This window comes from Salmo salar, chromosome 02 (assembly GCF_965601325.2).
Source record: "Salmo salar chromosome 02, fSalSal1, whole genome shotgun sequence".
NCBI classification, from domain to species: Eukaryota; Metazoa; Chordata; class Actinopteri; order Salmoniformes; family Salmonidae; genus Salmo; species Salmo salar.
In genome coordinates, this window is record NC_138292.1 from 32411871 (window position 1) to 32437881 (window position 26011).

General features: G+C 40.8%; 1 protein-coding gene across 1 annotated transcript; it reads right to left on the reverse strand.

Annotated features, from left to right (window-relative positions):
- Nucleotides 1-1898: 1898 nt before the first annotated feature.
- LOC106579937 (protein O-linked-mannose beta-1,4-N-acetylglucosaminyltransferase 2) lies at nt 1899-25571 on the reverse strand. The gene is made up of 2 exons (XM_014160377.3): nt 25271-25571; nt 1899-8511 (listed from the first exon to the last, which is right to left on the reverse strand). Exon 2 carries the CDS (start codon nt 8435-8437, stop codon nt 6662-6664), a length of 1776 nt encoding a protein of 591 aa, XP_014015852.1. The 5' UTR covers nt 8438-8511; nt 25271-25571; the 3' UTR covers nt 1899-6661.
- Nucleotides 25572-26011: the final 440 nt, after the last annotated feature.

Consider the following 26011-nt stretch of genomic DNA (forward strand, 5'->3'; position numbering starts at 1 on the left):
ACTCAAATGATGTCAATTAGGCTATCAGAAGCTTCTAAAGCCATGACATAATTTTCTGGAATTTTCCAACCGACTTGCCAAAACTATAGTTTGTAACAAGAAATTTGTGGAGTGGTTGAAAAAAAAGTTTGAATGACTCCAATCTAAGTGTATGTAAACTTCCGACTTCAACTGTATATAATAGGCAGTGTCAGAGGAAAGCCCATAAAATTGTCAGACTCCAGTCACCCAAGTTATAGACTGTTTTCTCTGCTAGCGCACGGCAAGCGATAACGGAGCTTTAAATCTAGGACCAAAAGGTTCTCCAACAGCTTCTTCCCCCAAGCCAAACTGCTGAACAATTCATAAAAATTGCCACCGGACAATTTAGGGAAAAAAGTATTTGATATCCTGCTGATTTTGTGGACAGGTGTCTTTTATACAGGTAACAAACTGAGATTAGGAGCACTCCCTTTAAGTGTGTGCGCCTAATCTCAGCTCGTTACCTGTATAAAAGACACCTGGGAGCCTGAAATCTCTCTGATTGAGAGGGGGCCAAATACTTATTTCCCTCATTCAAATGCAAATCAATTTATAACATTTTTTACTTGCGTTTTTCTGGATTTTTTGGTTGTTATTCTGTCTCTCACTGTTCAAATAAACCTACCATTAAAATTATAGACTGATCATTTCTTTGTTAGTGGACAAACGTACAAAATCAGCAGGGGATCAAATACTTTCTTCCCCTCACTGTACATGTACAGATTACCTCAATTAGCCTGTACCCCTGCACAGTGATTCGGTACTGGTGCCCCCTGTATATAGCCTTGTTATTGTTATTCTTATTGTGTTACTTTTTATTATTACTTTTTATCTTAGCCTGCTTGGTAATAATTTTCTTCTTCTTGAACTGCACTGTTGGTTAAGGGCTTGTAAGTAAGCATTTCACGGTAAAGTCTACACTTGTATTCGGCACATGTGCCAAATAAAGTTTGATTTGACTTGATATGTCCATTGCTCATGTTTCTTGGCCCAAGCAAGTATTTTCTTCTTGTTGGTGTCCTTTAGTAGTGGCTTCTTTGCAGCAAATCGACTATGAAGGCCTGATTCATGCAGTCTCCTCTGAAAAGTTGATGTTGAGATATGTCTGTTACTTGACCTCTGTGAAGCATTTATTTGGGCTGCAATTTCTGAGGCTGGTAACTCTAATGAACTTATCTTCTGCAGCAGAGGTAACTCTGGGCCTTCCTTTCCTGTGGCAGTTCTCATGAGAGCCAGTTTCATCATAGCCCTTGATGGTTTCTGCGACTGCACTTGAAGAAACTTTCAAAGTTCTTGACGTTTTCTGGATTGACTGACCTTCATGTCTTAAAGTAATGATGGATTGTGATTTCTCTTTGCTTATTTGAGCTGTTCTTCCCATAGTATGGACTTTAGGCTATCTTCTGTATACCACCCCTACCTTGTCACAACACAACTGATTGGATCAAATGCATTAAGGAAAGAAATTCCACAAATGAACTTTTAACAAAGGCACACCTGTTAATTGAAATGCATTCCAGGTGACTACCTCATGAAGCTGGTTGAGAGAATGCCAAGAGTGTGCAAAGCTGTCATCAATGCAAAGGGTGGCTACTTTGAAGTCTCAAATATAAAATATATTTTAATTTGTTTTTTGGTTACTACATGATTCCATATGTGGTATTTCATAGTTTTGATGTCTTCACTAATATTCTACAATGTAGAAAATAGTTTAAAAAAAGAACCCTGGAATGAGTAGGTGTCTCCAAACTGTTTACTGGTACTGTATATAAAACAATGTTGCTTTATTCAATAACTCACAATTACTCAATGCTCTTACTTTTTTTTATCATTATAGTAAACATAATACATATACACTAGTTCCTGACACACTTCAGTCTTAGCAAATATAATTTATTTACTGGAGGTGGTATACACAACCTAACAAGCATAACAAAACACACAAAATACAACATCACATTGAACTAGAACAGTTCAAAATAATCTCTTGAATACAAACACTGACAGAACTGCATTTGAGAACATCTTTTTTTTTAAACATTTCAAGTTGACTTTCAAACCGAAACATCTCAGTCAAAAAGGGACAAATTCCAGTTAATGTGAAATTTAGTTCATCAGTAGAATACCTCAATGGGTACAGCACAATTTGTAGGATATTCACATACTAGCCAGCCAGCACTGCATTTAAATCCCTTTATTATGACACCATTAATGTCCATTAAATTATTACACCAATAATCAACAATGCAACGCATTGCAAAGTCTATGAATTGGCACTGGTGATCTGTGTGTCACTAGTGCTGTTTTAGGGGAAGAGAGAAACCCAATCCAATGCTATTGATTCAAAGATTCCTGTCACCACTCTCAGTTGCCTCAAAAACCGTCAAACTAGTTTCAAACCTGTGCCCTCTGCTGAAAACTCAACCTCGGGACAGAGAGATCTGGGGCCGCATGTCAAGCGCTCAGAGTAGGAGTGCTGATTTAGTACAGTTTAACCTTTTCGATCACAATACAGTGCCTTCAGAAAGTATTCACACCCCTTGACCTTTTCCACATTTTGTTGCGTTACAGCCTGAATTTAAAATGGATCCAATTTAGATTTTTTTTTCACTGGCCTACACACAATACACCATAATGTCAAAGTGTAATGATGATTTCCCAAAACATTCTAAATTATACTGAACAAAAACATAAATGCAACATGTAAGGTGTTGGTCCCATGTTTCATGAGCTGAAATAAAAGATCCCAGAGCTGTTCCATACGCACAAAAAGCTTGTTTCAAGTTGAGGAAGCATGCAATTAGCATTCTGACTGCAGGAATGTCCACCAGAGCTGTTGCCAGAGAATTGAATGTTAATTTCTCTACCATAAGCCACCTCCAACAGTTTTAGACCAGACCATATGTAACCATGCCAGCCCAGGATCTCCACATCCGGCTTCTTCACCTGCGGGATTGTCTGAGACCAGCCACCCGGAAAGCTGATAAAACTGAGGAGTATTTCTGTCTGTAATAAAGCCCTTTTGTGGGGAAAAACTCATTCTGATTGGCTGAGCCTGGCTCCCCAGTGTGTGGGCCTGGCTCCCAAGTGGGTGGGTCTATGCTGTCCCAGGCCCACCCATGGCTGCGCCCCTGGCCAGTCATGTGAAATCTACAGATTAGGGCCTAATGAATTTAAATTGACTCATTTCCTTAGAACTGTAAGTCAGTTAAATTGTTCATTGTTGCATTTATATTTTTGTTCAGTATAATTAAAAATGAAAAGCTGAAATGTCTTGAGTCAATAAGTATTCAACCCCTTTGTTATGGCAAGCCTAAATAAGTAAAAAATATATATATTTAAAATAAACAGACATTGAATATCCCTTTGAGCAGCTGTGAGAGGTGAAAACTGAGGATGGATCAACAACATTGTAGTTACTCCACATTACTAACCTAATTGACAGGGTGAAAAGAAGGAAGCCTGTACATAATTAAAATATTCCAAAACATGCATTATGTTTGCAACAAGGCAGTAAAGTAATACTGAAAAAAATTGTGGCAAAGCAATTCACTTTTTGTCCTAAATACAAAGTGTTATATTTGTGGCAAACCCAATACAACACATTACTGAGTACCACTCTCACTTTTTCAGGCATAGAAGTTGCTGCATAATATTATGGGCACACTTGTAATCGCTAAAGACTGGGGACGTTTTCAGGATAAAATAGAAATGGAATGGAGCTAAGCACAGGCAAAATCCTAGAGTAAAACCTGGTTCAGTCTGCTTTCCACTAGATACTGGGAGATGAATTCACATTTCAGCAGGACAAAAACCTAAAACACAAGGCCAAATCTACACTGGAGTTGTTTACCAAGAAGACAGTGAATGTTCCTGAGTGGCAGAGTTAAAGTTTTGACTTAAATCTGCTTGAAAATCTATGGCAAGACCCGAAAACAATGATCAACAAACAATTTGACAGAGCTTGAAGAACTTTGAAAAGAATAAGGGGCAAATGTTGCACAATTCAGGTGTGAAAAGCTGTTAGAGACTTGCCCAGAAATACATGTATTGACTAAGTGGGTTGAATACTTATGTAATAAAGATATACTGTATTAGTGTCATTTTTCTTCCACTTTGACATTAGATTATTTGTAGATGGATTTAATTGTACGTTTTTTTCCAACGATTTTAATCCCACTTTGTAACAACAAAATGTTGAAAAAGTCAAAGGGTGTTAATACTTTCTGAAGGCAATGTATATATGCTTAGTAGGACAGGAGGGCTGCAGCTGATCCTACATCAGCACTCTTACTCTGGGGGCTTGGCACATACTGGGAAGCTAGTCATTACTTTAGTTTTGCACACCACAAGGCAATGAAATGTAACAGGCAGCATTGCACACCATCATGTAGACTTGGGCTAAGTCCCAAAATGGCACCCTATTCCCTATAGAGCACAACTTTTAGGCTTTGGTGACCTTTATAGTTCTTGGTCAAAAGTAGTACACTATAAAGGGAAGAGGGTGCCATTTTGGATACAACCACTGAATCACGCATGGTTAGCAGCACTGATGAGCCATAGAATGGGCTATTCCTCCAGTTTGATTCAGGGCATAGTAGCCATTACCAAAGCATCACAGGCTAATTATTTCACTAGTTTATGCATGCATATAACCTGCGCTAAATTTCTATGATCACAATCAGAAATGGTACCCATTAATAGTAAGTAAGGAATTCTGATCATTTTCTGCAATTGTGTGGACTGAATAAAAATAAAAAAAATAGGACAATTGAACTCAGAATTGCTGTAATGGGGACACTGAAGTAACATTAACCTTTTTGTATTTATCTTTTGACACACAGGGCAATGACAAAGAAACTGATTAAAGAAGCTCCAGTTTTTCTGAAATAAATAGAACTAACCCTCGCATATCTAGCAACTGCACCGCATAGCAACAGAACCTTTCACATAAATACATGATAATAGATTCTCTTTATTTTCATTTAGAGGAACTCTGTTCTTAAAATACTGCTAAATTTTAAGGAATGCATGCATGCTTTAGTCAGCATCTTTAGAAAACTGCCAACATATTTTCCTGGACACACTGTGAAAGTTTTTATCTGCCTTGAATTAATATCTCAAATAATCTAGAAGAGGAATAATTTATTATCTATGGGCCACAATAGTTCAAAAAGGTAACTGGCAAATATTAAAGCCTCAATGAAGCACAAGATAATTCAATTACAACTAATAACACATACTTATTGGTACTGTAGACTGGTAACCACGTTTTCAAATTCACTTTGGTTTCTCTTAAAAGGGATACTTCGGGATTTTGGCAATGAGGCCCTTTATCTACTTCCCCAGGGTCAGATGGACTCATGGACACTCTTTTTATGTTTCTGATTGCGGTTTGAAGAAAGTCGCTAATTAGCGCTAGCATACATGCTAACTGGCGTTAGCGAAATGACTGGAAGTGTATGGGTATCTGCAGCTAGCAGGCCTGGGCAAGTCCAGTCCTCTGGGGCCTGATTGGTGTCACACTTTTGCCCCAGCTAACACACCTTACTCCAATAATCAACTAATCATGAGCTTCAGTTAAACATGTAATTTGTTTAAATCAGGTGTGTTTGCTAGGGATGGGGGAAAAGTGTCACACCAATTAGGCCCCCGAGGACTGGAATTGGCTAAGCCTGAAGCAGATACTCAGCTAGCAGATACCCATAGACTTCCAGTCATTGTGCTAATGCTAGTTAGAAGTAGTTTCGCGAGCCAATCCTAACAGCCTTCATACTGCACGCAGAGGCATAAATAGGGTACCCACGAGGTCATCTGACTCTGGGTAAGTAGAAAATTGCCAGAATCTTACAGTATCCCTTTAAGGTTTTGGCAACGTTCTGCAAACAATTACGTAAATTGCCAATTAGAAAGGCAACATGACAAAGCTACAACTTTGTGCAGGAGGGTAGGCTAAGCCACAAAGTTGTGATTTATCAGATAACAGTATAACAAATCACAAACCAATCAAATCTGGGCTTTGCTGAAAACCTACATTACATACTCAAATAAGTACAGATATAGATAGGTTCAGTGTTTAAGCATAATAAAAAATGTTTTTGCTCATAAATAAGTATATTAAAGAAATTCCTATATCTCAAAAAGACACGTTGTATAGTACTTTCTGCCTAAGGTACAGACAATGCATCCTTAAATAGTGACTCGTGTTCCTGCGTCCCATGCTAAATGCCATTGAATTTCCATTGCATTTCACTCTCTGTGTGAGGACATGGTTGTCTCAAACAGCACAGTCTCTCATCCTAGATACAGATTATATCATATCAACTATCCTCAATCACAGATTTTCATATTAAAGAGATTGAACGGGATCTTAAGCACTTACAAATTCGTAACATATCACACGAATTGTAGGAAACATACATTTTTTGTGCAGGACGTAACATATCGTACGAAATGGATGACATCGTATACAACTGTGCACAATTTTCTGGGACCCATTTTGGCTCGGGAGCGCTACTTTCAAAACTACTGGCTGAAATTATACAGAACCTTTCTAGCATCACCTTCAATAATCCACAGTCCCAATATCTGATCATCTGGAACAAGCAGTCAAACTTGAAACTGTATATATCAACACAAATTATGTCCTGCACATGAGTACATCGGCAAAGGGCCCCAGGAGGTTTTTATTAAAGATGCAGCGCACCCACACCAGGTACGTCGTAAAGGGTTTGATGTTTTCAGAGAAGGTATAGTTCTGGTGGGGGAGAATATAAGGCATGTACGTGTTCTCTCCTTGCTCCTGGATCCACACTTCGTACTTCACTTCTCTCACCTTCAGATACTTTAGGTTCCAGGGGATTTGCCAGGATACAGTCAGCTTGGCCTCGTTGGTGGCCTGGACCGACGTCTGGCACTGGGGCTCTCTGACCCGGCCCGGGTGGACCGTGCTGGCAGGCTTGGCCTTCTTCAGGTTGGGCCTGGTTTTCACGATCGCTCTGATAGCCTCTAGTAAAGAAGGGATGTCCACTATGGTGTCCTGGTAAATACGATAGAGCCACTCAGGGTTGCGGCAGCACAGGTGTCTGGGTACTTCCTTACTGGCCAGGATGTGATCCTGCTCTTCCTTATCCAGGTGGGCTATACCTCCCTGCTCCCAGGGCCTCTCTGGGTAGGCCACAGAGTTCTCCTCCACCATGTTCCTCCAGGCCACATACTGCAGGTCCATGCCTGGTAGAGAGGTCAGGGTTTTGTAAGGGGTGTACTGCTCTGGGTTGACCGCATAGGGGAAGAGCTCCACTACGACGGCCCCCCGGGGGAGGAAGAGAGAGGAGACCAGCTGTGCCCCATGCATGCTGACCAATATGGAGGCCCCGCTGATGACCTTGACGATTCTGGGGAAGTTCTGCTCCTCCAGAGACACCGTCACAGCTCTCATCTGGAACTCCTGCACTAACGCCAGGATCAGCTCCGCTTCGTTCAGGATGAGTCTGTTGATGGAGCGACTGAACACTACGAAGTACTCGTCCTTTTCCTCCGCCGCGCTCTCCTCTCCTCCTCGCGTGGTGATATTGAGCTTCTCCATCAGCGATGAGGCAAACTGCCGGATCTCGTTCCCAGAGACCAGGATGTTGGCTTTGGGGCCCTGTGGCTGGACAAAGCCGTATTGGTACCATGTGGTCATCTTGGACAAGCCCACGTAGGACTTAGTGAAGCACATAAGTTTGCCAAAGTTCCTCAGCTGCTCTTTGAGAAGTGGCTGCTTGCTGCTGAGCAGGCGGTAGAGGTCAAAGTGTGCTCCCTCACCCCAGCCCTCCATGAAGACCAAGCGGGCCTCATCGTCCAGGTCCGAGTACTGCCGCATGGTGTAGAAGATGGGCAGCAGGTCATCGTGGAACACGTGCATCAGGTTATCCGGATTGAACCGGTTGAGGATGAGGGTGACGTCAGGGACGAACACAGGCTTGGGCATGAACTTGAGGGCAGCTGCGGGCAGCTCCAGGAAGTTGAAGTACTGGGTGTTGTGATCCTCCACAGAGGACAGGTCCAGCAGGGCCGGCTGGAAGCGCCGGGGCCCCAGGTTGGGCAACATGAAGGAGGAGTTGCTGTGGAAGAAGACAAACTCTTCGGCCTCGGTGCAGTAGCACAGGTAGTCGAAGCGACAGATGCGATCAGTGTGCATCTTGCCGGTGCAGACCATGCGGGTGCCATGCTCCTGGAGGGCCAGCAGAGCGGCGTGGTAGTCTATCCGGGCCTGGGACAACTCCTGGGACTGGCGGGTCAGCTGCAGCTCCTCCTCCAGTACTGCAGTGTGCTCACTCAGCCTCACATACTTCCAGAGCAGTGCTGCCACCACCGACACCAGCAGGCCATTCAGAATGGCCGCCACGTTCATCCTGCAGCTCGCCGCACGCATCACAGCTCCACGTCCAATCTGATCTCTGATCTCACACGCATGCTCCGCCTCCCGCTAGCCAGGCGCCGATACACCTGGAGAGGGAGAGAGAGAGAGAGAGAGAGCGAGAGAGAGGGGGTGGGGGGAGAGAGATTCTTTTTAGCATATTACTGATATCATGTTTCCAACTGAACATACTATATTTCAGACTTAGTAATCATAGAAATAATATCAAACAATGCGTAAGCCTATTATTTACAGTGCTATTGATGAAGGTCTACATACCGGTAGAACAATTTCAAATTTAGGGATCAAAGCATGGCTCAAAGTCCCTTCCCTTGGAGAACCCTTTATTTGCGTCCCAAATAAAGGGATACTCCGGGATTTTGGCAATGAAGCCCTTTACCTACTTCCCTAGAGTCAAATGAACTCGTGGATACCATTTTCATGTCTCTGCGTGCAGTTGGAAGGTAGTTTCTCACTAGCTTTAGCTCAATTGCTAACTACCATTAAGGCAATGACTAGAAGTCAATGGGAATAGCTAACAACTCTAGTTAACAGTGGCTTCGTCTAACTTCCTTCATACTGGACGCAGAGACATACAAATGGTATCCACAAGTTCATCGGACTCTGGGGAAGTAGATAAAGGGCCTCATTGCCAAAATCTCATAGTATTCCTTTTAAGTGCACTACTTTTGACCAGGACCCATATGGCTCTGATCAAAAGTAGTGCACTGTATAGGCTAGGGAAAAGCATGCCATTTGGGAGGTATCCTTTGTTTACCTTGGTGGATAAGCACAGACATTTCTAGAACCTCAAATCACATTCCCCTCCTGGTTATGTCTTGATGAATGACATTGTGAGGAGAGAAAGGGGAAAAGAAAAGTTCCTCTTAAAACTACACTAATCTGCATATTGAGAGAACAAGTGACTCGTGGTGAGACAGACTATTTGCGTCCCAAATGCTATTCCCTATATAGTGCACTACTTTTGATCACTCCAGGACTCATAATGCACTACTTTTTACTGCAGCCCTATCTTGGGAATACAGTGCCATTTGGGATGCAGCCACTAATTTAGATCCCAAGCAGCTGCTTCCAGACTATGTGGGTAAATACTCATCTAAAGGTTGACTGCTACAAGAACAAATGTTTCTATAGGCTAGCCTCTGCCTGGAATAATATAAATATCACTTTCCATAATAGCGGCTGAGATTAAAATAATATAATTATTCTAGTATAAAAAAGTTGAGTAAATAACATACAGGTTTGAGACAAAGAATTCATTTAAAATATGCTTTATATCACCATGATAGCTTAGCAATACTCAAAAAGAAGAGTCAAGAGAGTTAGCGTAGTCATTGGCATCTATAATATTCATCAGAATCTACGGACTATCTCCCTAACCTTCAACTTTGGGCTGCAGACACTAAATACACTCCCTTCCTCTCCCTGGAGCCAGACTGTCTGCAGTAGGCTTGGTCGGTATACTGTATATGCCGTATTCCAGAGTATTTGGTAATAGCCACGGGATGGTTTTTCCAATACCAAATACTTTTTAAGTAAATACCTGCAGTCAACTTGTGCAGTATGTTAGGAAATATAGTAGATCACATTCTTCATTTCACCTGTCAGATTATTTTTCATTGTGAATTTTAGGCCTACCGGTAGTCCCCAGTTACGTTTGTTTACAAGCACACAACAACAAGAGATCGGAGCTTTGTGAGTCACATTGTTGTGCAGCACACGCCAGGAGATCTAGTTAAAGTATGGAATTCACAACTAAATGTTTGCCAGCTAGATATCTTATAACTACTAAAGGAAAACTCCACCCAAAAACTATATTTTGGTATTGGTTTCAATTAGTCCATTGTTGATATAGTCCCAAGTTGATAAAGTCCCAAGTTTTCAAGATATGTAACTTTCAAAATAAAGAAATCTGGCCCGTATGATGAATTTTGCATCATATGATGCTGCGTTTTGCAGAGCTAAATGCTCTGAAGTTGTGCATTTGGTTTGCTGATTTAGTACCTAGCTATCTACTAAAATGGAAGTATCAATGAACATGATTGTGGGAAATTAAAGAATGCTCAGTTTGTCAGGCGCGGCACTGGAGTAGCACGTACCGCTAGCAGCATTTTAGCCACAGACTTAAGTGCTAGCCATCTAGTCTATGTTTTATAAATGTGCAATGAGTATAAAATATGATTCTGGTTAAATTTGTAACAAAAAGGGCATTTTCATATGAAGCTTTGAAAGCCAGATCAGTGATTATTGCAAAAAGCAGGTTAAACTATTTTGATAAAATAATTAAATTATTAGTGGGTCAAAGGCTTATATTTAGCCTAGGTATAATAAAGAAATCCCTGAATTCATTAGATTATTCCTGTTTGAAATCCAGTGTATTGACCTTTAATTGTGCAACAAAGCTTATTCAGAGAAAAAGTTTCAAAAATCAAGAATCGCCCATAAACTTGAAAAAGAATCTAGATATGGTTTTTAGGCCATATCGCCCAGCCCTACCTTGCTGTCTAATATAAGTTTTGTGCGTGCAGCAAACCGTGAGTAGCATTTTTTGTTACTTTTATAAACTTTATGAGCTGTGATATCTGTCCTGCAAACAGTTTATCAGAGACTGTATAAAATGTTTGCATGCACTCATTTGCATTTAACTAGCAATCGCTATGGAATTTTCCATGTACTTGTTAGCATTGCTAACCTTGGTATGACAGAGGCTCAGTGGGGGTTGAAAATAGCGCCCCTTGTGTGCGGTGCCGGTATTTCCGAATATCCCAGGATTGCACAAGGTCGGTTTGAAGGTAGGACAATCTGAATACCACCCAAGCCTATTTTGCAGCCAAGCCTATCTATCCTTCAATCCAATGTTGAGTAAAATAATTCCAGTTTAACCCTACCTCAATGTATCTAATGCTTTGAGCAGCAGACATGGAGCACAAGATTCTTACAGCAAAAATCATGGAAACATAATGAACGGGCATTGCCACTTCTAACACACATTTGCACAGACACACATGCACCTCTGATTTCTTAAATTTTTCCTTGGTAAAATCACTCTATCCTAAAAACTCCTGGAGAATCCTCCTTTGGTACTAGCATCCCCAGAGAGTAGCCATTCCCCCACGGTCTTCCTGTCTCTCTCTCCTCTCCAGACTGAGCTCATAAAGAACTCCAGTATCTCTGGCCTGACTCGGTCTCAGTCCCAAATGGCACCCTATTTCCTATTTGGTGCAATACTTTTGACCAGGGCCCATAGGACACAGCCAGCCTTACACTCTCCTAAAGCCCCGGACTCTCTCTCCTCTAACAGCCAGCCAAGCAAAGGGCCCTGGAGGATGAAGCCGGACTGAACAAAGACATAATGGCTCCATCTCTCCCTCCCTGCGCTCTCTTTCACTCTCTCTCTTCTGCTCTCATTCTCTCTTTCCATATCTGCTCTCATATGCTGCAATAGAGGCAGGCAAAAAAAAAGTCCTCAGGCTATTTTGACATCCAAATACATAGCCTACTACTACCACTGACATATTGTAGCCTGAGTCTTTGTGGTAATACCCTGCAGTTGTAGCTAAGTTATAGGAAAAAGATCAGTTACCCAAGAGCTTTTTCACTTGTTTTCATTACGATTTGAGATTTAGTTAACCAAAAGAGCAGGTGGGAAAAGTCTTATTGTATTTATAGACGGAGATAAGGGATACAACATAATAGCAATGCAGATGTACTGGTACTCATAATACTCATATGTGAACTGCTCTACATGTGAAGATAAACAGAGACGCCCATCGTTCTTTTGGGGCCTCCTTTTTTCTCCTCTCCCCCAAATATTTGACTTGGATCGCCATTCGCCAAGGGCACTGGCAGAGGAGACAGGTTTGGTTAACTCACCTCTGCCCACTGACCCATATTGTACTGACAGGGGGCTAAAGCCCATAATTAGATACTGCTGGTGACCTTGACAGCTGGGCCTATAGGCTTCATGACCTGGATGTCATCAGGAGGACACAGTTGTCCCAAATGGCACCATATTCCCTTTACAGTGCACTACTTTTGATGTGACCTGATCAGAAGTAGTGCACTACAAAGGAAATAGGGTGCCATTTGAAAAATAAATTACCTACAGGGTTCCTCTGAAGTTTGACCAAGCCCCCTACATGGGATTTAGGTCCAGAAATTCCTTCTAAGATTTTAAATGTACCTGTATAGGCAGATAGCACAAACCCCTCGGCTTTCCCTTTTAGCCTACCCATTTAACCATTTCCTACATGCGTTTAAGTTGGTATGCTATTCAGACAATACCACTTCATTTTACTCATTCACATTCATGAAGGATGACAAATGGGCTAATAGTGGTCAATGCATTTTTTAAAGCAGCACCCTCCAATCCATGAGGACAAGGGAAATGGTGCCAGTGGTGAGCATTAATCCTCCTCAATGCACACAGGCGGCCCACAGGGATGCGTGCAGGGCCCACTGCAATTCCACTGTGCCAAGTACGGAAGGTTTTTCCAAAGGTCAGCCTGCCTCTGTGATAAATTAGCAGGCAATTCCATGGCACCATCTTCAGCTAACACTGCACTGAGCCACTGAGGTTTCGGCTTGAGATCGAAAGTTTTTGTGAGCGAAAATGTGGATCCAAACTCCACTGCTCCGCTCCCCAGTGTTCTCCCTAAAGAGGCACCCCATGATGCTTTCCATATTAAATATCCTGTTGTGTAATAGTTTATTCCAATTCGGAATTATACAGATGTATAGAAAAGAATGGTAGGATGTATTGGGACAGGCTAGCACTATGGAAAAACAGAACACTGTCTCAATTTAAGAAGTGGATTATTAAATGATTACATAGCGTAATGGAAAGTCTCGCACAGTTTGACAATAAATCTGGACTTTCTAAGAAAAGACTCTGGCACCGTAACCAGCACACAGAAATGACAGGACAAGTTAAAAAAAAAGCTTAGCCATCCTGTTACTAGGAACACAGAACAAGAAAGAGATTCTAGATAAGATTTGTTGCAAAACCGTTCACTCTCATAACCATTCAGGCACAATGACTTCAATTAGCCTACATTTTGGTGCTCCAGATAATATTGCGGTACACACACTACTAAGAGACAGCCTTCAAGTCCATTATATGTAGCTAAATACATTTTCTATGTAAAGTGTTTTTTGTGAAAAACAGACAAAGTAGGCTATATCTAATCTATCTAATCTGACTAAATCAGGGGTTTTCAAACTGGGGTCAGCAAAATATGTTTTGTTAATGGTGGGAGGGTCTTTTGGGGGATTTTGTGTGAAAAAGTATTTTATTAAATATTACTAGCTGCAACAGAATACCACCATGGCAGGGTTTCCGTTAGGAGAATATGGCACCTGACATTTTGACCGGCTGCATTTAAAATCAGGGTGTACACCCATAATGCTGAGAATGACAGATTACATTTAGATTATGGTAATTCATATTAAGAGAACATGCAAGTCGAGGATGCAGCGATGTGCAGTGCTTCTTACCTAATTCTGTTGCGCACTTTGAAGATGTTAGAAGAACTGTTCAGAGCTGAAATAAATATGAAGCATGCCAGTCTCTCTTGGCTAGGAGAGATGAGACTGACTGCATCACTTATTTTTATAAGAAACATTGTGTTGAAAATCCCCAAATGGTTGCATAGTCAACTTACACACAGCTCTGACACACACTTATCCCACCAGACATGCCACCAGGGGTCTTTTCACAGTCCCCAAATCCAGAACAAATTCAAGAAAGCGTACAGAATGACTCCAACGAGTTTTAATGACTCCAACCTAAGTGTATGTAAACTTCCGACTTCAACTGTATATAGGTTTTCAAAATGCAGTCTTCAGCTCATTGCAAAGTGTGTGACACGCTGATGAAGCCCGCCTTCCGTTGACTATGCATTTGCTGTTTGAGATGCTGTAGCAGCAGCTTCCACGCTGTCTGACAGATTTTCCGCTCAAAGGCTCTGTATATGTATGCTGTACGAGTGTGATAAATAAGATACAGTTGAAGTCGGAAGTTTACATAAACTTAGATTGGTGTCATTAAAACTCGTTTTTCAACCACTCCACAAATTTCTTGTTAACAAACTGTAGTTTTGGCAAGTCGGTTAGGACATCTACTTTGTGCATGACAAGTAATTTTTCCAACAATTGTTTACAGACAGATTATTGCACTGATCATTCGCTGTATCACAATTCCAGTGGGTCAGAAGTTCACATACACTAAGTTGACTGTGCCTTTAAACAGCTTGGAAATTTCCAGAAAATGATGTCATGGCTTTAGAAGCTTCTGATAGGCTAATTGACATCATTTGAGTCAATTGGAGGTATACCTGTGGATGTATTTCAAGGCCTACCTTCAAACTCAGTGCCTCTTTGCTTGACATCATGGGAAAATCAAAAGGAATCAGCCAATACCTCAGAAAGATAATTGTAGACCTCCACAAGTCTGGTTCATCCTTGGGAGCAATTTCCAAACGCCTGAAGGTACCACGTTTATCTGTACAAACAATAGTATGCAAGTATAAACACCATGGGACCAAGCAGCCGTCATACCGCTCAGGAAGGAGACGCGTTCTGTCTCCTAGAGATGAGCGTACTTCGGTACAAAAAGTGCAAATCAATCCCAGAACAACATCAAAGGACCTTGTGAAGATGCTGGAGGAAACGGGTACAAAAGTATCTATATCCACAGTAAAACGAGTCCTATATCGACATAACCTGAAAGGCCGCTCAGCAAGGAAGAAGCCACTGCTCCAAAACCGCCATAAAAAAGCCAGACTACGGTTTGCAACTGCACATGGGGACAAAGATCATACTTTTTGGAGAAATGTCCTCTGGTCTGATGAAACAAAAATAGAACTGTTTGGCCATAATGACCATCATTATGTTTGGAGGAAAAAGGGGGAGGTTTGCAAGCCGAAGAACACCATCCCAACCGTGAAGCACAGGGGTGGCAGCATCATGTTGTGGGGGTGCTTTGCTGCAGGAGGGGACTGGTGCACTTCACAAAATAGATAGCCTCATGAAGCTATCTTTGGGGCTACAGGTTAGCAATGAACCCCGAGTCGGGATTGCTAACAAGGCTGGAAATTCAAAACATCAAAAATCTAATAATTTCAATTTCTCAAACAATCAACTATTTTACACAATTTAAAAGATAAACATCTCCTTAATCTAACCACATTGTTCGATTTTCAAAGAGGCTTTACGGCAAAAGCATAAAGTTAGATTATGTTAGGACAGTACATAGCCACAAAAGTACAAACATCCATTTTCAATTCAAGGTCAGGCGTCACCAAAAGCAGAAACCAGCTAGAATTATGTACTAACCTTTGTCAATCTCCATCAGATGACACTCCTAGGACATTATGTTATACAATACATGCATTTTTTGTTCCATCAAGTTCATATTTATATCCAAAAACAGCATTTTACAGTAGCGTGAAATTCAGATTTTTTTCTTCTCTGAAATGCTTCCGGTGAACATAACAAAATTACTATTCGAAAACATTGGTAAATTATAATATTGTCATTCAAAGAATAATATATTATCATCTCGTAATTGCTACCGAATGGCCAGATCTCAAAATAACTTTACTGGGAAATCACATTTTGCAATAAACGGGGTGCTATGCTAAGAACAATAAGCTATGCTATACAGTTAGCATCATCTAAAATCGATAATAACATTGTAAATATCCCCTTACCTTTGATTATCTCCATCAGAAGGCAGGCATCCCAGGTCCGGAAGGCATCCCAGGTCCGGAACAAATGTGGTTTCTTTTGACAAAGTTCATAATTTATGTCCAAATAACACCAAGTACTTAGCGTTCATTATGCTCCCACAAAACGTGGTGGGGGGAGTGTAAAATCACACCGAAAAGCTAAAAAAACCTAGTAAATAATCTATTTACGTTCGTTCAAACATGTCAAATGTTGTTTAGCATTAATCTTTTGGTCCATTTTTAACGTTAAACATCAGTAATATTTTCACACAACCTATCCTATGTCTAGATAAACAATGATGACAAACTCACGCTTCTCAGATTTATGCGCAGGCGCAAAAAAATGAAGTGATGACATGTCAACTTCCTTGGATTCTAATTTGCTCTCTGTTTATCATAGACGCTTCAAACAACTTTATAAAGATCGTTGACATCTAGTGGAAGCCGTAGGTGTTGCGAAATGAATCCTTTCTCACTATGGTATCTATAAAACAATGACACTAAATAGTACAGTCACAAAATGCACATTTTTTTGGGATCTATTTTTCACAGGTTTTTGCCTGCAATATGAGTTTTGTTATACTTACAGACACCATTCAAACTGTTTTAGAAAATTCAGAGTGTTTTCTATTCGAATGTGTTAATAATATGCATATCCTAGCTTCTGAGTTGGTGTAGGAGGCAGTTAAAAATGGGCACATATTTTTTTCAAAATGTCTCAATACTGCCCCCGAGCCCCAACAGGTTAAAGCTTGGTCGCAAATGGGTCTTCCAAATAGACAATGACCCGAAGCATACTTCCAAAGTTGTGGCAAAATGGCTTAAGGACAACAAAGTCAAGGTATTGGAGTGGCCATCACAAAGCTCTGACCTCAATCCTATAGAACATTTGTGGGAAGAACTGAAAAAGCACGTGTGAGCAAGGAGGCCTACAAACCTGACTCAGTTACACAAGCTCTGTCAGGAGGAATGGGCCAAAATTCACCCAACTTATTGTGGGAAGCTTGTGGAAGGCTACCCGAAACGTTTGGCACAGTCAAACAGTTTAAAGGCAATGCTACCAAATACTAATTGAGTTTATGTAAACTTCTAAACCACTGGGAATGTGATGAAAGAAGTAAAGCTGAAATAAATAATTCTCTCTACTATTATTCTGACATTTCACATTCTTAAAATAAAAAGTGGTGATCCTAACTGACCTAAGACAGGGAATTTTTACTAGCATTAAATGTCAGGAATTGTGAAAAACCGAGTTTAAATGTATTTGGCTAAGGTGTATGTAAACTCCCTAACCCTAACTGTACATAATGAATATACTGTAAACACGGCAATTTAATTCCACTAAATTATGCAAAATAACAGACCGATATGCATGACCAGTCAAATGTACACCGAACAAAAATGTAAATGCAACATGTACAGTGTTGGTCCCATATTTCATGACCTGAAATTAAAAAATCCCCAAAGTCTTCCATACGCACAAAAAGCTTATTTCTCTCAAAGTTTGCGCACACATTTGTTTACATCCCTGTAAGTGAGAATTTCTCCTTTGCCAAGATAATCCCTCCACCTGACAGGTGTGGCATATTAAGAATCTGATTAAACAGCATGATTACACATGTGCACCTTGTGCTGGGAACAATAAAACACCACTTTAAAATGTGTAGTTGTCACATGACACAATACCCCAGATGTCTCAAGTTGAGGGAGCGTGCAATTGACATGCTGACTGCAGGAATGTCCACCAGAGCTGTTGCCAGATAATTGAATGTTAATTTCTCTATCAAAAGCTGCCTCCAACTCCATTTTAGAGAATTTAGCAGTATGTCCTCACAACTGCAGACCACGTAACCATGCCAGCCCAGGACCTCCACATCTGGCTTCTTCACTTGCAAGATCATTTGTGCTGGGGAGTATTTCTTTCTGTAATAAAGCCCTTTTGTGGGGAAAAACTAATTCTGATTGTCTGGGCCTGGCTCCCCTGTGGGTAGGCATGGGAGGGCATAGGCCCACACACTTGGCAGCCAGGCCCAGCCAATCAGAATTAGTTTTTCCTACAAAAGGGCTTTATTACATGGCTGCAGGGCCTAATGAATTTATTTCAATTGACTGATTTTCTTATATGAACTGTAGAATCTCAGTAAAATCTTTCAAATTGTTGCATGTTGCGTTTATACTCTTGTTCAGTATATTTCCATCAACTGATATTTCCATCAATGAATAAGCTAAAAAAACATTACTTCGCAATGGGATTCCCCCCCCCCCCCCTTCTCCCAGATAATTGGCCGGCACCAATTTTAATTATCGCTTTTCTATTACTTTTATTATTTTGTATTGGCCAAAAGCCAGCTTTTACCAGTTAATCGAAACCCTGCACCGTGGTTACCATTTGTGCTTTCGGAAAGTATTCAGACCCATTGACTTTTTCCACATTTTGCTACGTTACAGCCTTATTCTAAAATGTATTAATGTTTTTCCTCATCAATCTACACACAATACCCTATAATGACAAAGCAAATGTTTGCAAATGTATATAAAAAAACCCCACTGAAATACCTTATTTACATAAGTATTCAGACCCTTTTCTATGAGACTCGAAATTGAGCTCAGGTGCATCCTGTTTCTATTGATCATCCTTGAGATGTTTCTACAACTTGATTTGAGTCAACCTGTGGTAAATTCAATTGATTTGACAGGATTTCGAAAGTCTATATAAGGTCCCACAGTTGACAGTGCAAGTAAAAGCAAAAACCAAGAGAGCTCCGAGACAGGATTGTATCGAGGCACAGATCTGGGGAAGGGTACCAAACAACGTTTGCAGCATTGAAGGTCCCCAAGAACACAGTGCCCTCATTCTTAAATGGAAGACGTTTGGAACCACCAAGACTCTTCCTAGAGCTGGCCGAGCAATCAAGGGAGAAGGGCATTGATCAGGGAGGTCACCAAGAACCCGATGGTCACTGACAGAGCTCCAGAGTTCCTCTGTGGAGATGGGAGAACCTTCCAGAAGGACAACCAGCTCTGTAGCACTCCACCAATCAGACCTTTATGGTAGAGTGGCCAGACAGAAGCCACTCCTCAGTAAAAGACACGACAGCTCGCTTAGAGTTTGCCAAAAGGCACCTAAAGACTCTCAGACCATGAGAAAAAAGATTCTCTGGTCTGATGAAACCAAGATTGAACTCTTTGGCCTGAATGCAAAGCAACACATCTGGAGGAAACCTGGCACCATCCCTACGGTGAAGCATGGCGGTGGCAGCATCATGCTGTGGGGATGTTTTTCAGCAGCAGGGAGGTCAGGGCGTCGTGATGGCCACTCCAATACCCTGACTTTGTTGTCCTTAAGCCATTTTGCAACAACTTTGGAAGTATGCTTGGGGTCATTGTCCATTTAGAAGACCCATTTGCGACCAAGCTTTAACTTCCTGACTGGTGTCTTGAGATGTTACTTCAATATATCCACATCATTTTCCTTCCTCATGAAGCCATCTATTTTGTGAAGTGCACCAGTCCCTCCTGCAGCAAAGCACCCCCACAACATGATGCTGCCACCTCCGTGCTTCACGGTTGGGATGGTGTTCTTCGGCTTGCAAGCCTCCCCCTTTTCCTCCAAACATAACGATGGATATTATGGCCAAACAGTTCTATTTTTGTTTCACCAGACCAGAGGACATTTCTCCAAAAAGTATGATCTTTGTCCCCATGTGCAGTTGCAAACCGTAGTCTGGCTTATTTTTGCGGTCTTGGAGCAGTGGCTTCTTCCTTGCTGAGCGGCCTTTCAGGTTATGTCAATATAGGACTCGTTTTACTGTGGATATTTCCCCCGCATCTTCACAAGGTCCTTTGCTGTTGTTCTGGGATTGATTTGCACTTTTCGTACCAAAGTACGTTCATCTCTAGGAGATGGAACGCGTCTCCTTCCTGAGCGGTATGACGGCTGCGTGGTCCCATGGTGTTTATACTTGCGTACTATTGTTTGTACAGATGAACGTGGTACCTTCAGGCGTTTGGAAATTGCTCCCAAGGATGAACCAGACTTGTGGACGTCTACAATGTTTTTTCTGAGGTCTTGGCTGATTTCTTTTGATTTTCCCATGATGTCAAGCAAAGAGGCACTGAGTTTGAAGGTAGGCCTTGAAATACATCCACAGGTACACCTCCAATTGACTCAAATTAAATTAGCCTATCAGAAGCTTCTAAAGCCATGACATCATTTTCTAGAATTTTCCAAGCTGTTTAAAGGCACAGTCAACTTAGTGTATGTACATTTCTGACCGACTTGCCAAAAGTATAGTTTGATAACAAGACATTTGTGGAGTGGTTGAAAAACGAGTTTTAATGACTCCAACCTAAGTGTATGTAAACTTCCGACTTCAAGTGTATGCATGCATACATACACTTTTTTTTTTTTTACATACATACATACATACACACACACACACACACACACACACACACTTTTTTTTATATAGATACATGCATACATACATGCATACATACATACATACACACTTTATTTTTTATAATACCATCTTTGAGAACTAACAAAAAAAGCTATACAGTCAAGGAGAGGAGAAACTGGGCATTCTGGGCACATGCCCATTGATTTTTTGCAGAGGAACACAGCACTAGCCATTGCAAAATGCATAGAAATGCAGGAAATTCGCTTTAAAACTGCAAAATTGTCTCAGCTCCATGAAAAACTGTGTAGAATTTCAGAAAATTAGCTTCAAAACCTCAATGTTCTGAGCTCAATGGAAATGTGTAGAATTGCAGAAAATGTGGTTTATAACAGCAATATTCTCTATGCCTCCAAGATACCTTTCTTGCTAATAGACTGTTAGTTTACATTTCCTCTCCCAATGAACTGTGGGGATGTCAAAACAACTGTCTACCAAATCGCTTCACTTTAAATGTTGATTTCTTCTACTTGCCATTTACCTGATAAGACGTGATTCGATTTTTTTCCTAACATATGATGAGGGTCCCTGGTTTGCCTGGCTGGGGGTCTCTCGGCAAGGAAAGTTTGAAAACCCTGGACTAAATCATAATAAAAAAATATATATATAATGTGTATTGTATAGAACTACACGTCTACTAAACAAATGATTAGGCCTAAATAGACATTGACAGCCTGTGTTGTTTGAAAACTGATGTCCTTACATAGCTTAACTTCTGTTGCTACAGGGAATAACACACTCTGAATGAAGAGTAAACAGAGCGCTTTTTGCTTGACATTTTCTGTGTGAGGAAGTAAATGTTACATTAAGAGTAAAATTATCCAATTGGAAAAAGGTCACCATAGTTCCCATCATAATCATATGCATGCATGAACTCGGGCTACAACTGGGAATGCTTCACATTTAAATTATATTTCTGTCTGGCGTAATGTTACCGCTCCAGCTCCACTTCATCAGTATTCAGCCAGTCTCCCTAGAGCTTCCACCCACCACGCTTCTCAGTCAACCAACTCACCCACATCTGCTTTCCCCTAATAGTCCCAAAATCTTTGTTATACTGAATGCTGCTTATAAATAATGAAACGGGCATTAAGAAAAGTAAATATTCCCTTAGAAGGCAGCAGGCAGGCGATACAGTAAGTAAATATGCTGCGCGTAGAAAAACTGTTAAACCAGCCAGACTGGACAACACATTTCTAGCCTGAGGTTTCACCTGACTTCGCTCTATGCTTTTACAGTAAAAACAGCTTTCTCCTTTTGTCTCTCTGAGAAGACAAAAAGCACAAAGCCTGGAGTAGTTCTGTCTTTATAGATGTCCCTGGGTGACCTAGTAATCCCAAGCCTCTTTCTCAATTGTCCTGATTCCTCAGATCCTCTCTCTTTGCCTCCTCAAAATGTACAGAAGATCCTAGGTTCCTTTGACTAATCTTCTCCTCCAATGCATGTCAAGGAGGCAAAGAGAGAGGACGTGAGGAATCAAGAAAAGACAATTGAAAAATAGCCCTTGTTTCACGGAAGCTGAAAAGGTCTTTGAAATAGTAAAGACAATTCAGCATCTGGGCAATTCCCCAGTAGAGCTCAGTAGAGTACAGCACAGCAGAGAGCATTCGAGTACAGCAAAGTACAGTAGTCAAGTAGAGTACAGTAAGTACAGTACTATAGTGTACCTAACTCTAGTGTGCTCAACTAGAGTATAGTTCAGTATTCTTTACTGAACTCTACTGTACAGTACTGCCCTGTGCTATACTTTTCTGTAAGGTACTTTGCTGTCCAAACTTCTGAACCCAACTATGGTTTGTGATTATTATGATTTCCCCATTGTGGGCAATTCAACTGCAGAAATTCCGTTAGCGATTTTTTTTATTCCGTTACCAATCAAGTTATAAATCACAATAATTCATAAACAAAATTGATATCAGTAAAATAAAAAATAAACACTGACTAATTAATAGATCTACCTTTATTTGTTACTTCTGAACTTTCATTATCCTCCCCTCCTAATGAGGGAGAGAAATTAGAAAATATCTTAAAGATATGTGGGTTTAGACTATTTCTGGTAGATGTTTTCCAAAAAAATACCCCTTTTCCATCTTTGCTTACTCCTACATTTTATGATGGAAAATGTTTAAAAATTGGATATATCCCTTAATTAATTAAAAAAAGATTTGACATACTCCTATGAACTTCACATGTTGCTGCTCATGGGTTCTTTTAGATGGAAATGACCATATCCTTTTTACATAGTCACTAATCTCTTTCATCTATACATGATCAAACCTCTGACATTTGTAGTGATGGGAGCAGGAGACAGTAGTGTTTCCAAACTGCTCCTATATGGGTTTGGTTACAAAAGGGTGAGCAGCAGTAACCAAGGAGAATGTTGTTAAGCCTCTCTCTGATGACATCACAGCAGTAGCGACTGAGCTGAGGCTGAGCAGGTCTCTCTATCAGGACTTGGCTGACAGGCCTTGCACGGCTCCCTAGTGTTTTGTATTGCCGTTTGCCTTGGAGATGATAAGCACCCTGATGATGGGGATGGGAAAAGCAGCATAGAGAGGAGCAGCCTGGAGATTCTAATGCATTTTAATAAGGCTCCCGCTCCACGATAGGCAAACAGGGCTGTTAGTATCTTACTCTGGCATTTCTACTCACTGCCTGTCGCTGGCTTGTCCCTTCAGGATCACCTTGGAGATTCCCTCCCTGCTCTGCATCCTCATCCTTTTGAAGGACAACTTGCTCACCTCTCCGCTCTCACAAAGAACCACTTAATAGGCCGCTCTTCTCAGCTGCTTTATTGCCTGTGTCCTCAAGGCTCGTTTGAGGCGTCCCCGTTTGTCATTTTTATTCCTGGCCCAATTGTGGCATGTCAGGTTGGATCAAGCCCCCTAGCGCTCATGTTAGCTAGAGCTACAGCCCAATACACAACAATAGCAGCTGTACCATACTCTCCCTCTCTTTCTCTCTGCTGGGGACACACAGCCTGCCACTGTCACAAAAACTCAGATGCAGTTAAAGCCACCGTAGTCTAAGGTTTCCAATCATTTAAAATGCACCCCTTGAATTATATATTTTTTTAAATCACTTATAAACCCCTGAAATAACCTAGATTATTTTCCTTAAAGTTGAGAGTACTTGGTTTGTTTCCAGTTATTGTTGCCCCAGGGGGCCCATGAGAAATGCGGGCTGATGCATCCATTCCGCAGGTTCAGGAGAAATGTCAGACAGAAGCGAGGACAGAACATCCCCTGGAAACATTGCAGCATAGCGCATTATAATTCAGCCAAATGACAGACTCCTAAAAGGCCAGAAAATAAATGCAATACTATGAGATAGAAAAATAGAATAGTTCTCATATATAGGCCTAAAAGGAAGTGTGCATTACACAGATCTTCCTAAAAAGCAGAAACTGTATTGTCAATAACACACCAACAAATTTGGTGATAGCAAAATAGGCTACCTTCCTAATATTCAGATACACACACACACTTCTCTCATCAACTCCCCCAGACTTCCACTTCATCTACCTCAACTACAGGCTGCCGGCTGAGCTCCCATTCACTATAGATTACCTTCCTAACAGAAGTACCGAGGCAATGAAAATTAGGCATTCATATGTAGGACAGGTTGGCTGTTTTCATGATATGTAGGCTATAGCAGTACCCACTCATCTGAGACCAAGAGCAACAGGTGAGAGAGGTCCATATTGCAGAAGAAGTCATGATAGCCTACTTTAAAAAATGAATCATTCATAGTGTTGGCTTTGGCCTATTTGTGAAACTATTAACTTAATGTGTAATCAAACGGGGGATTCAAGTAGGTCTGGACAGGGGTGATGTTTGTAGGATGTAGTCGTTGGTATGTGCTGTATTGTTTAAGACATCAAATAAAATCTTGTAAAAATGAAGGGAAAAAAAGGTAGATTCAAAAACGAAATATGAAAACCTCAAGATAATGCTGGTTTTCAACTTTAGTTGGTGGGATTTTCATAAACGTCATCCTCAGTCAACATGGATTTGTCTGTATGCGATTTAGGAAATTCTTGAAAATGTAAAGGTTAATTACTTGCGTTTGTGAGTACCCTGGTGTAGCTAAATCTCTCCAGGATTAATGATTTGAAGGAAAAACATTCAATCCCAGACCAGAAAATATTACCTGACCAAACTGTGTTAGCAGTTACCCTTTAAGTCATCCAGAGCTGAGTTGAACACAGAACCCTCATAACGACAGGACAAACGTGTTTACTTCAGTCTTGTTTAGGCCTAGACAAAACTGTTCAAGAAGAATCGCGATTGATAACAATGTCAGGGTTCAGATTACCATAGTTGTGATTAAACACGTATAGCCTTTGTAGAAATAAGCTTGACTGATATTCATGAAGACTCCATGGGCTACTTAGAAACAGGTCCTGTTCATATTTGAAGCCATAGCGTAATTTGTCCAGGCAAACTGCTAACGTTACATTCTTGCGTTAAAATAATGTGTCATGCCATGAGCAGAATACATTGATACAGTAGCGTCAAGACAATTTGCCAATGGCCAAGGTGCTTTTGAATTCGAAACTTTGTCTTTAAACTAAGTTTTCAAACATCACATTGAAAACATGACATGCACCGATAATAAACGTCTATTATTCTTACCGGGGAGTTTCGATAAAACTGAAAAGGTATTTTCTTCACTGCAGCTGAAACGTTTCAGCTAAAGCAGCATTACTAGCTCCAGAGCATACTCTCCGCAGAAACGTTCCACAGGATTGACGTGATAGAATGAACCTCCGTAACGATATGCCTCGATGTAGGTGCAACAGTACGAAATACCAATGCATTCATTCATCAAGTTTAAGTTAACCAGTATTTTTTATGTTAGCTGTCAAAAAGGCGACTTCGATTCTACTTGCTATCCTGTCTCCACCCACTGCAAAGTCAAATCCCATATCCAAAACTCGCGAGATGTTATCGGCGCTTTCTCCACACTCCTTGATGTGACCATCATGAGAACGTAAGAGGACATAAAATGTATTTTTTTTAAATATAATTCCACATAATGTGAGGTTCAGGAATTTGCACAACGATTTGATTGTATATTTTATGGAGACCAAATTATGGAAAAGTAATAATTTTCTCTTGTATTATGTTAATCTTGCATAGACCACTAGTTACAATTCAGTCATGTGCGAACTACTTTGTTTTTCAGGACAAGCTATATACACACATATCACAAATTGCATAGAGACTGTTTATATAAGAAAACATTTGCACATACTGCATTGCTTTCCTTAGCTCCATATTACCTTTGGCATTTCATTAATCACAGTTTGCACCCTACTGACAGGGGGTTAGGGGACATTACTTTTGCATTAATCATGCTCAATCTCTAAATAA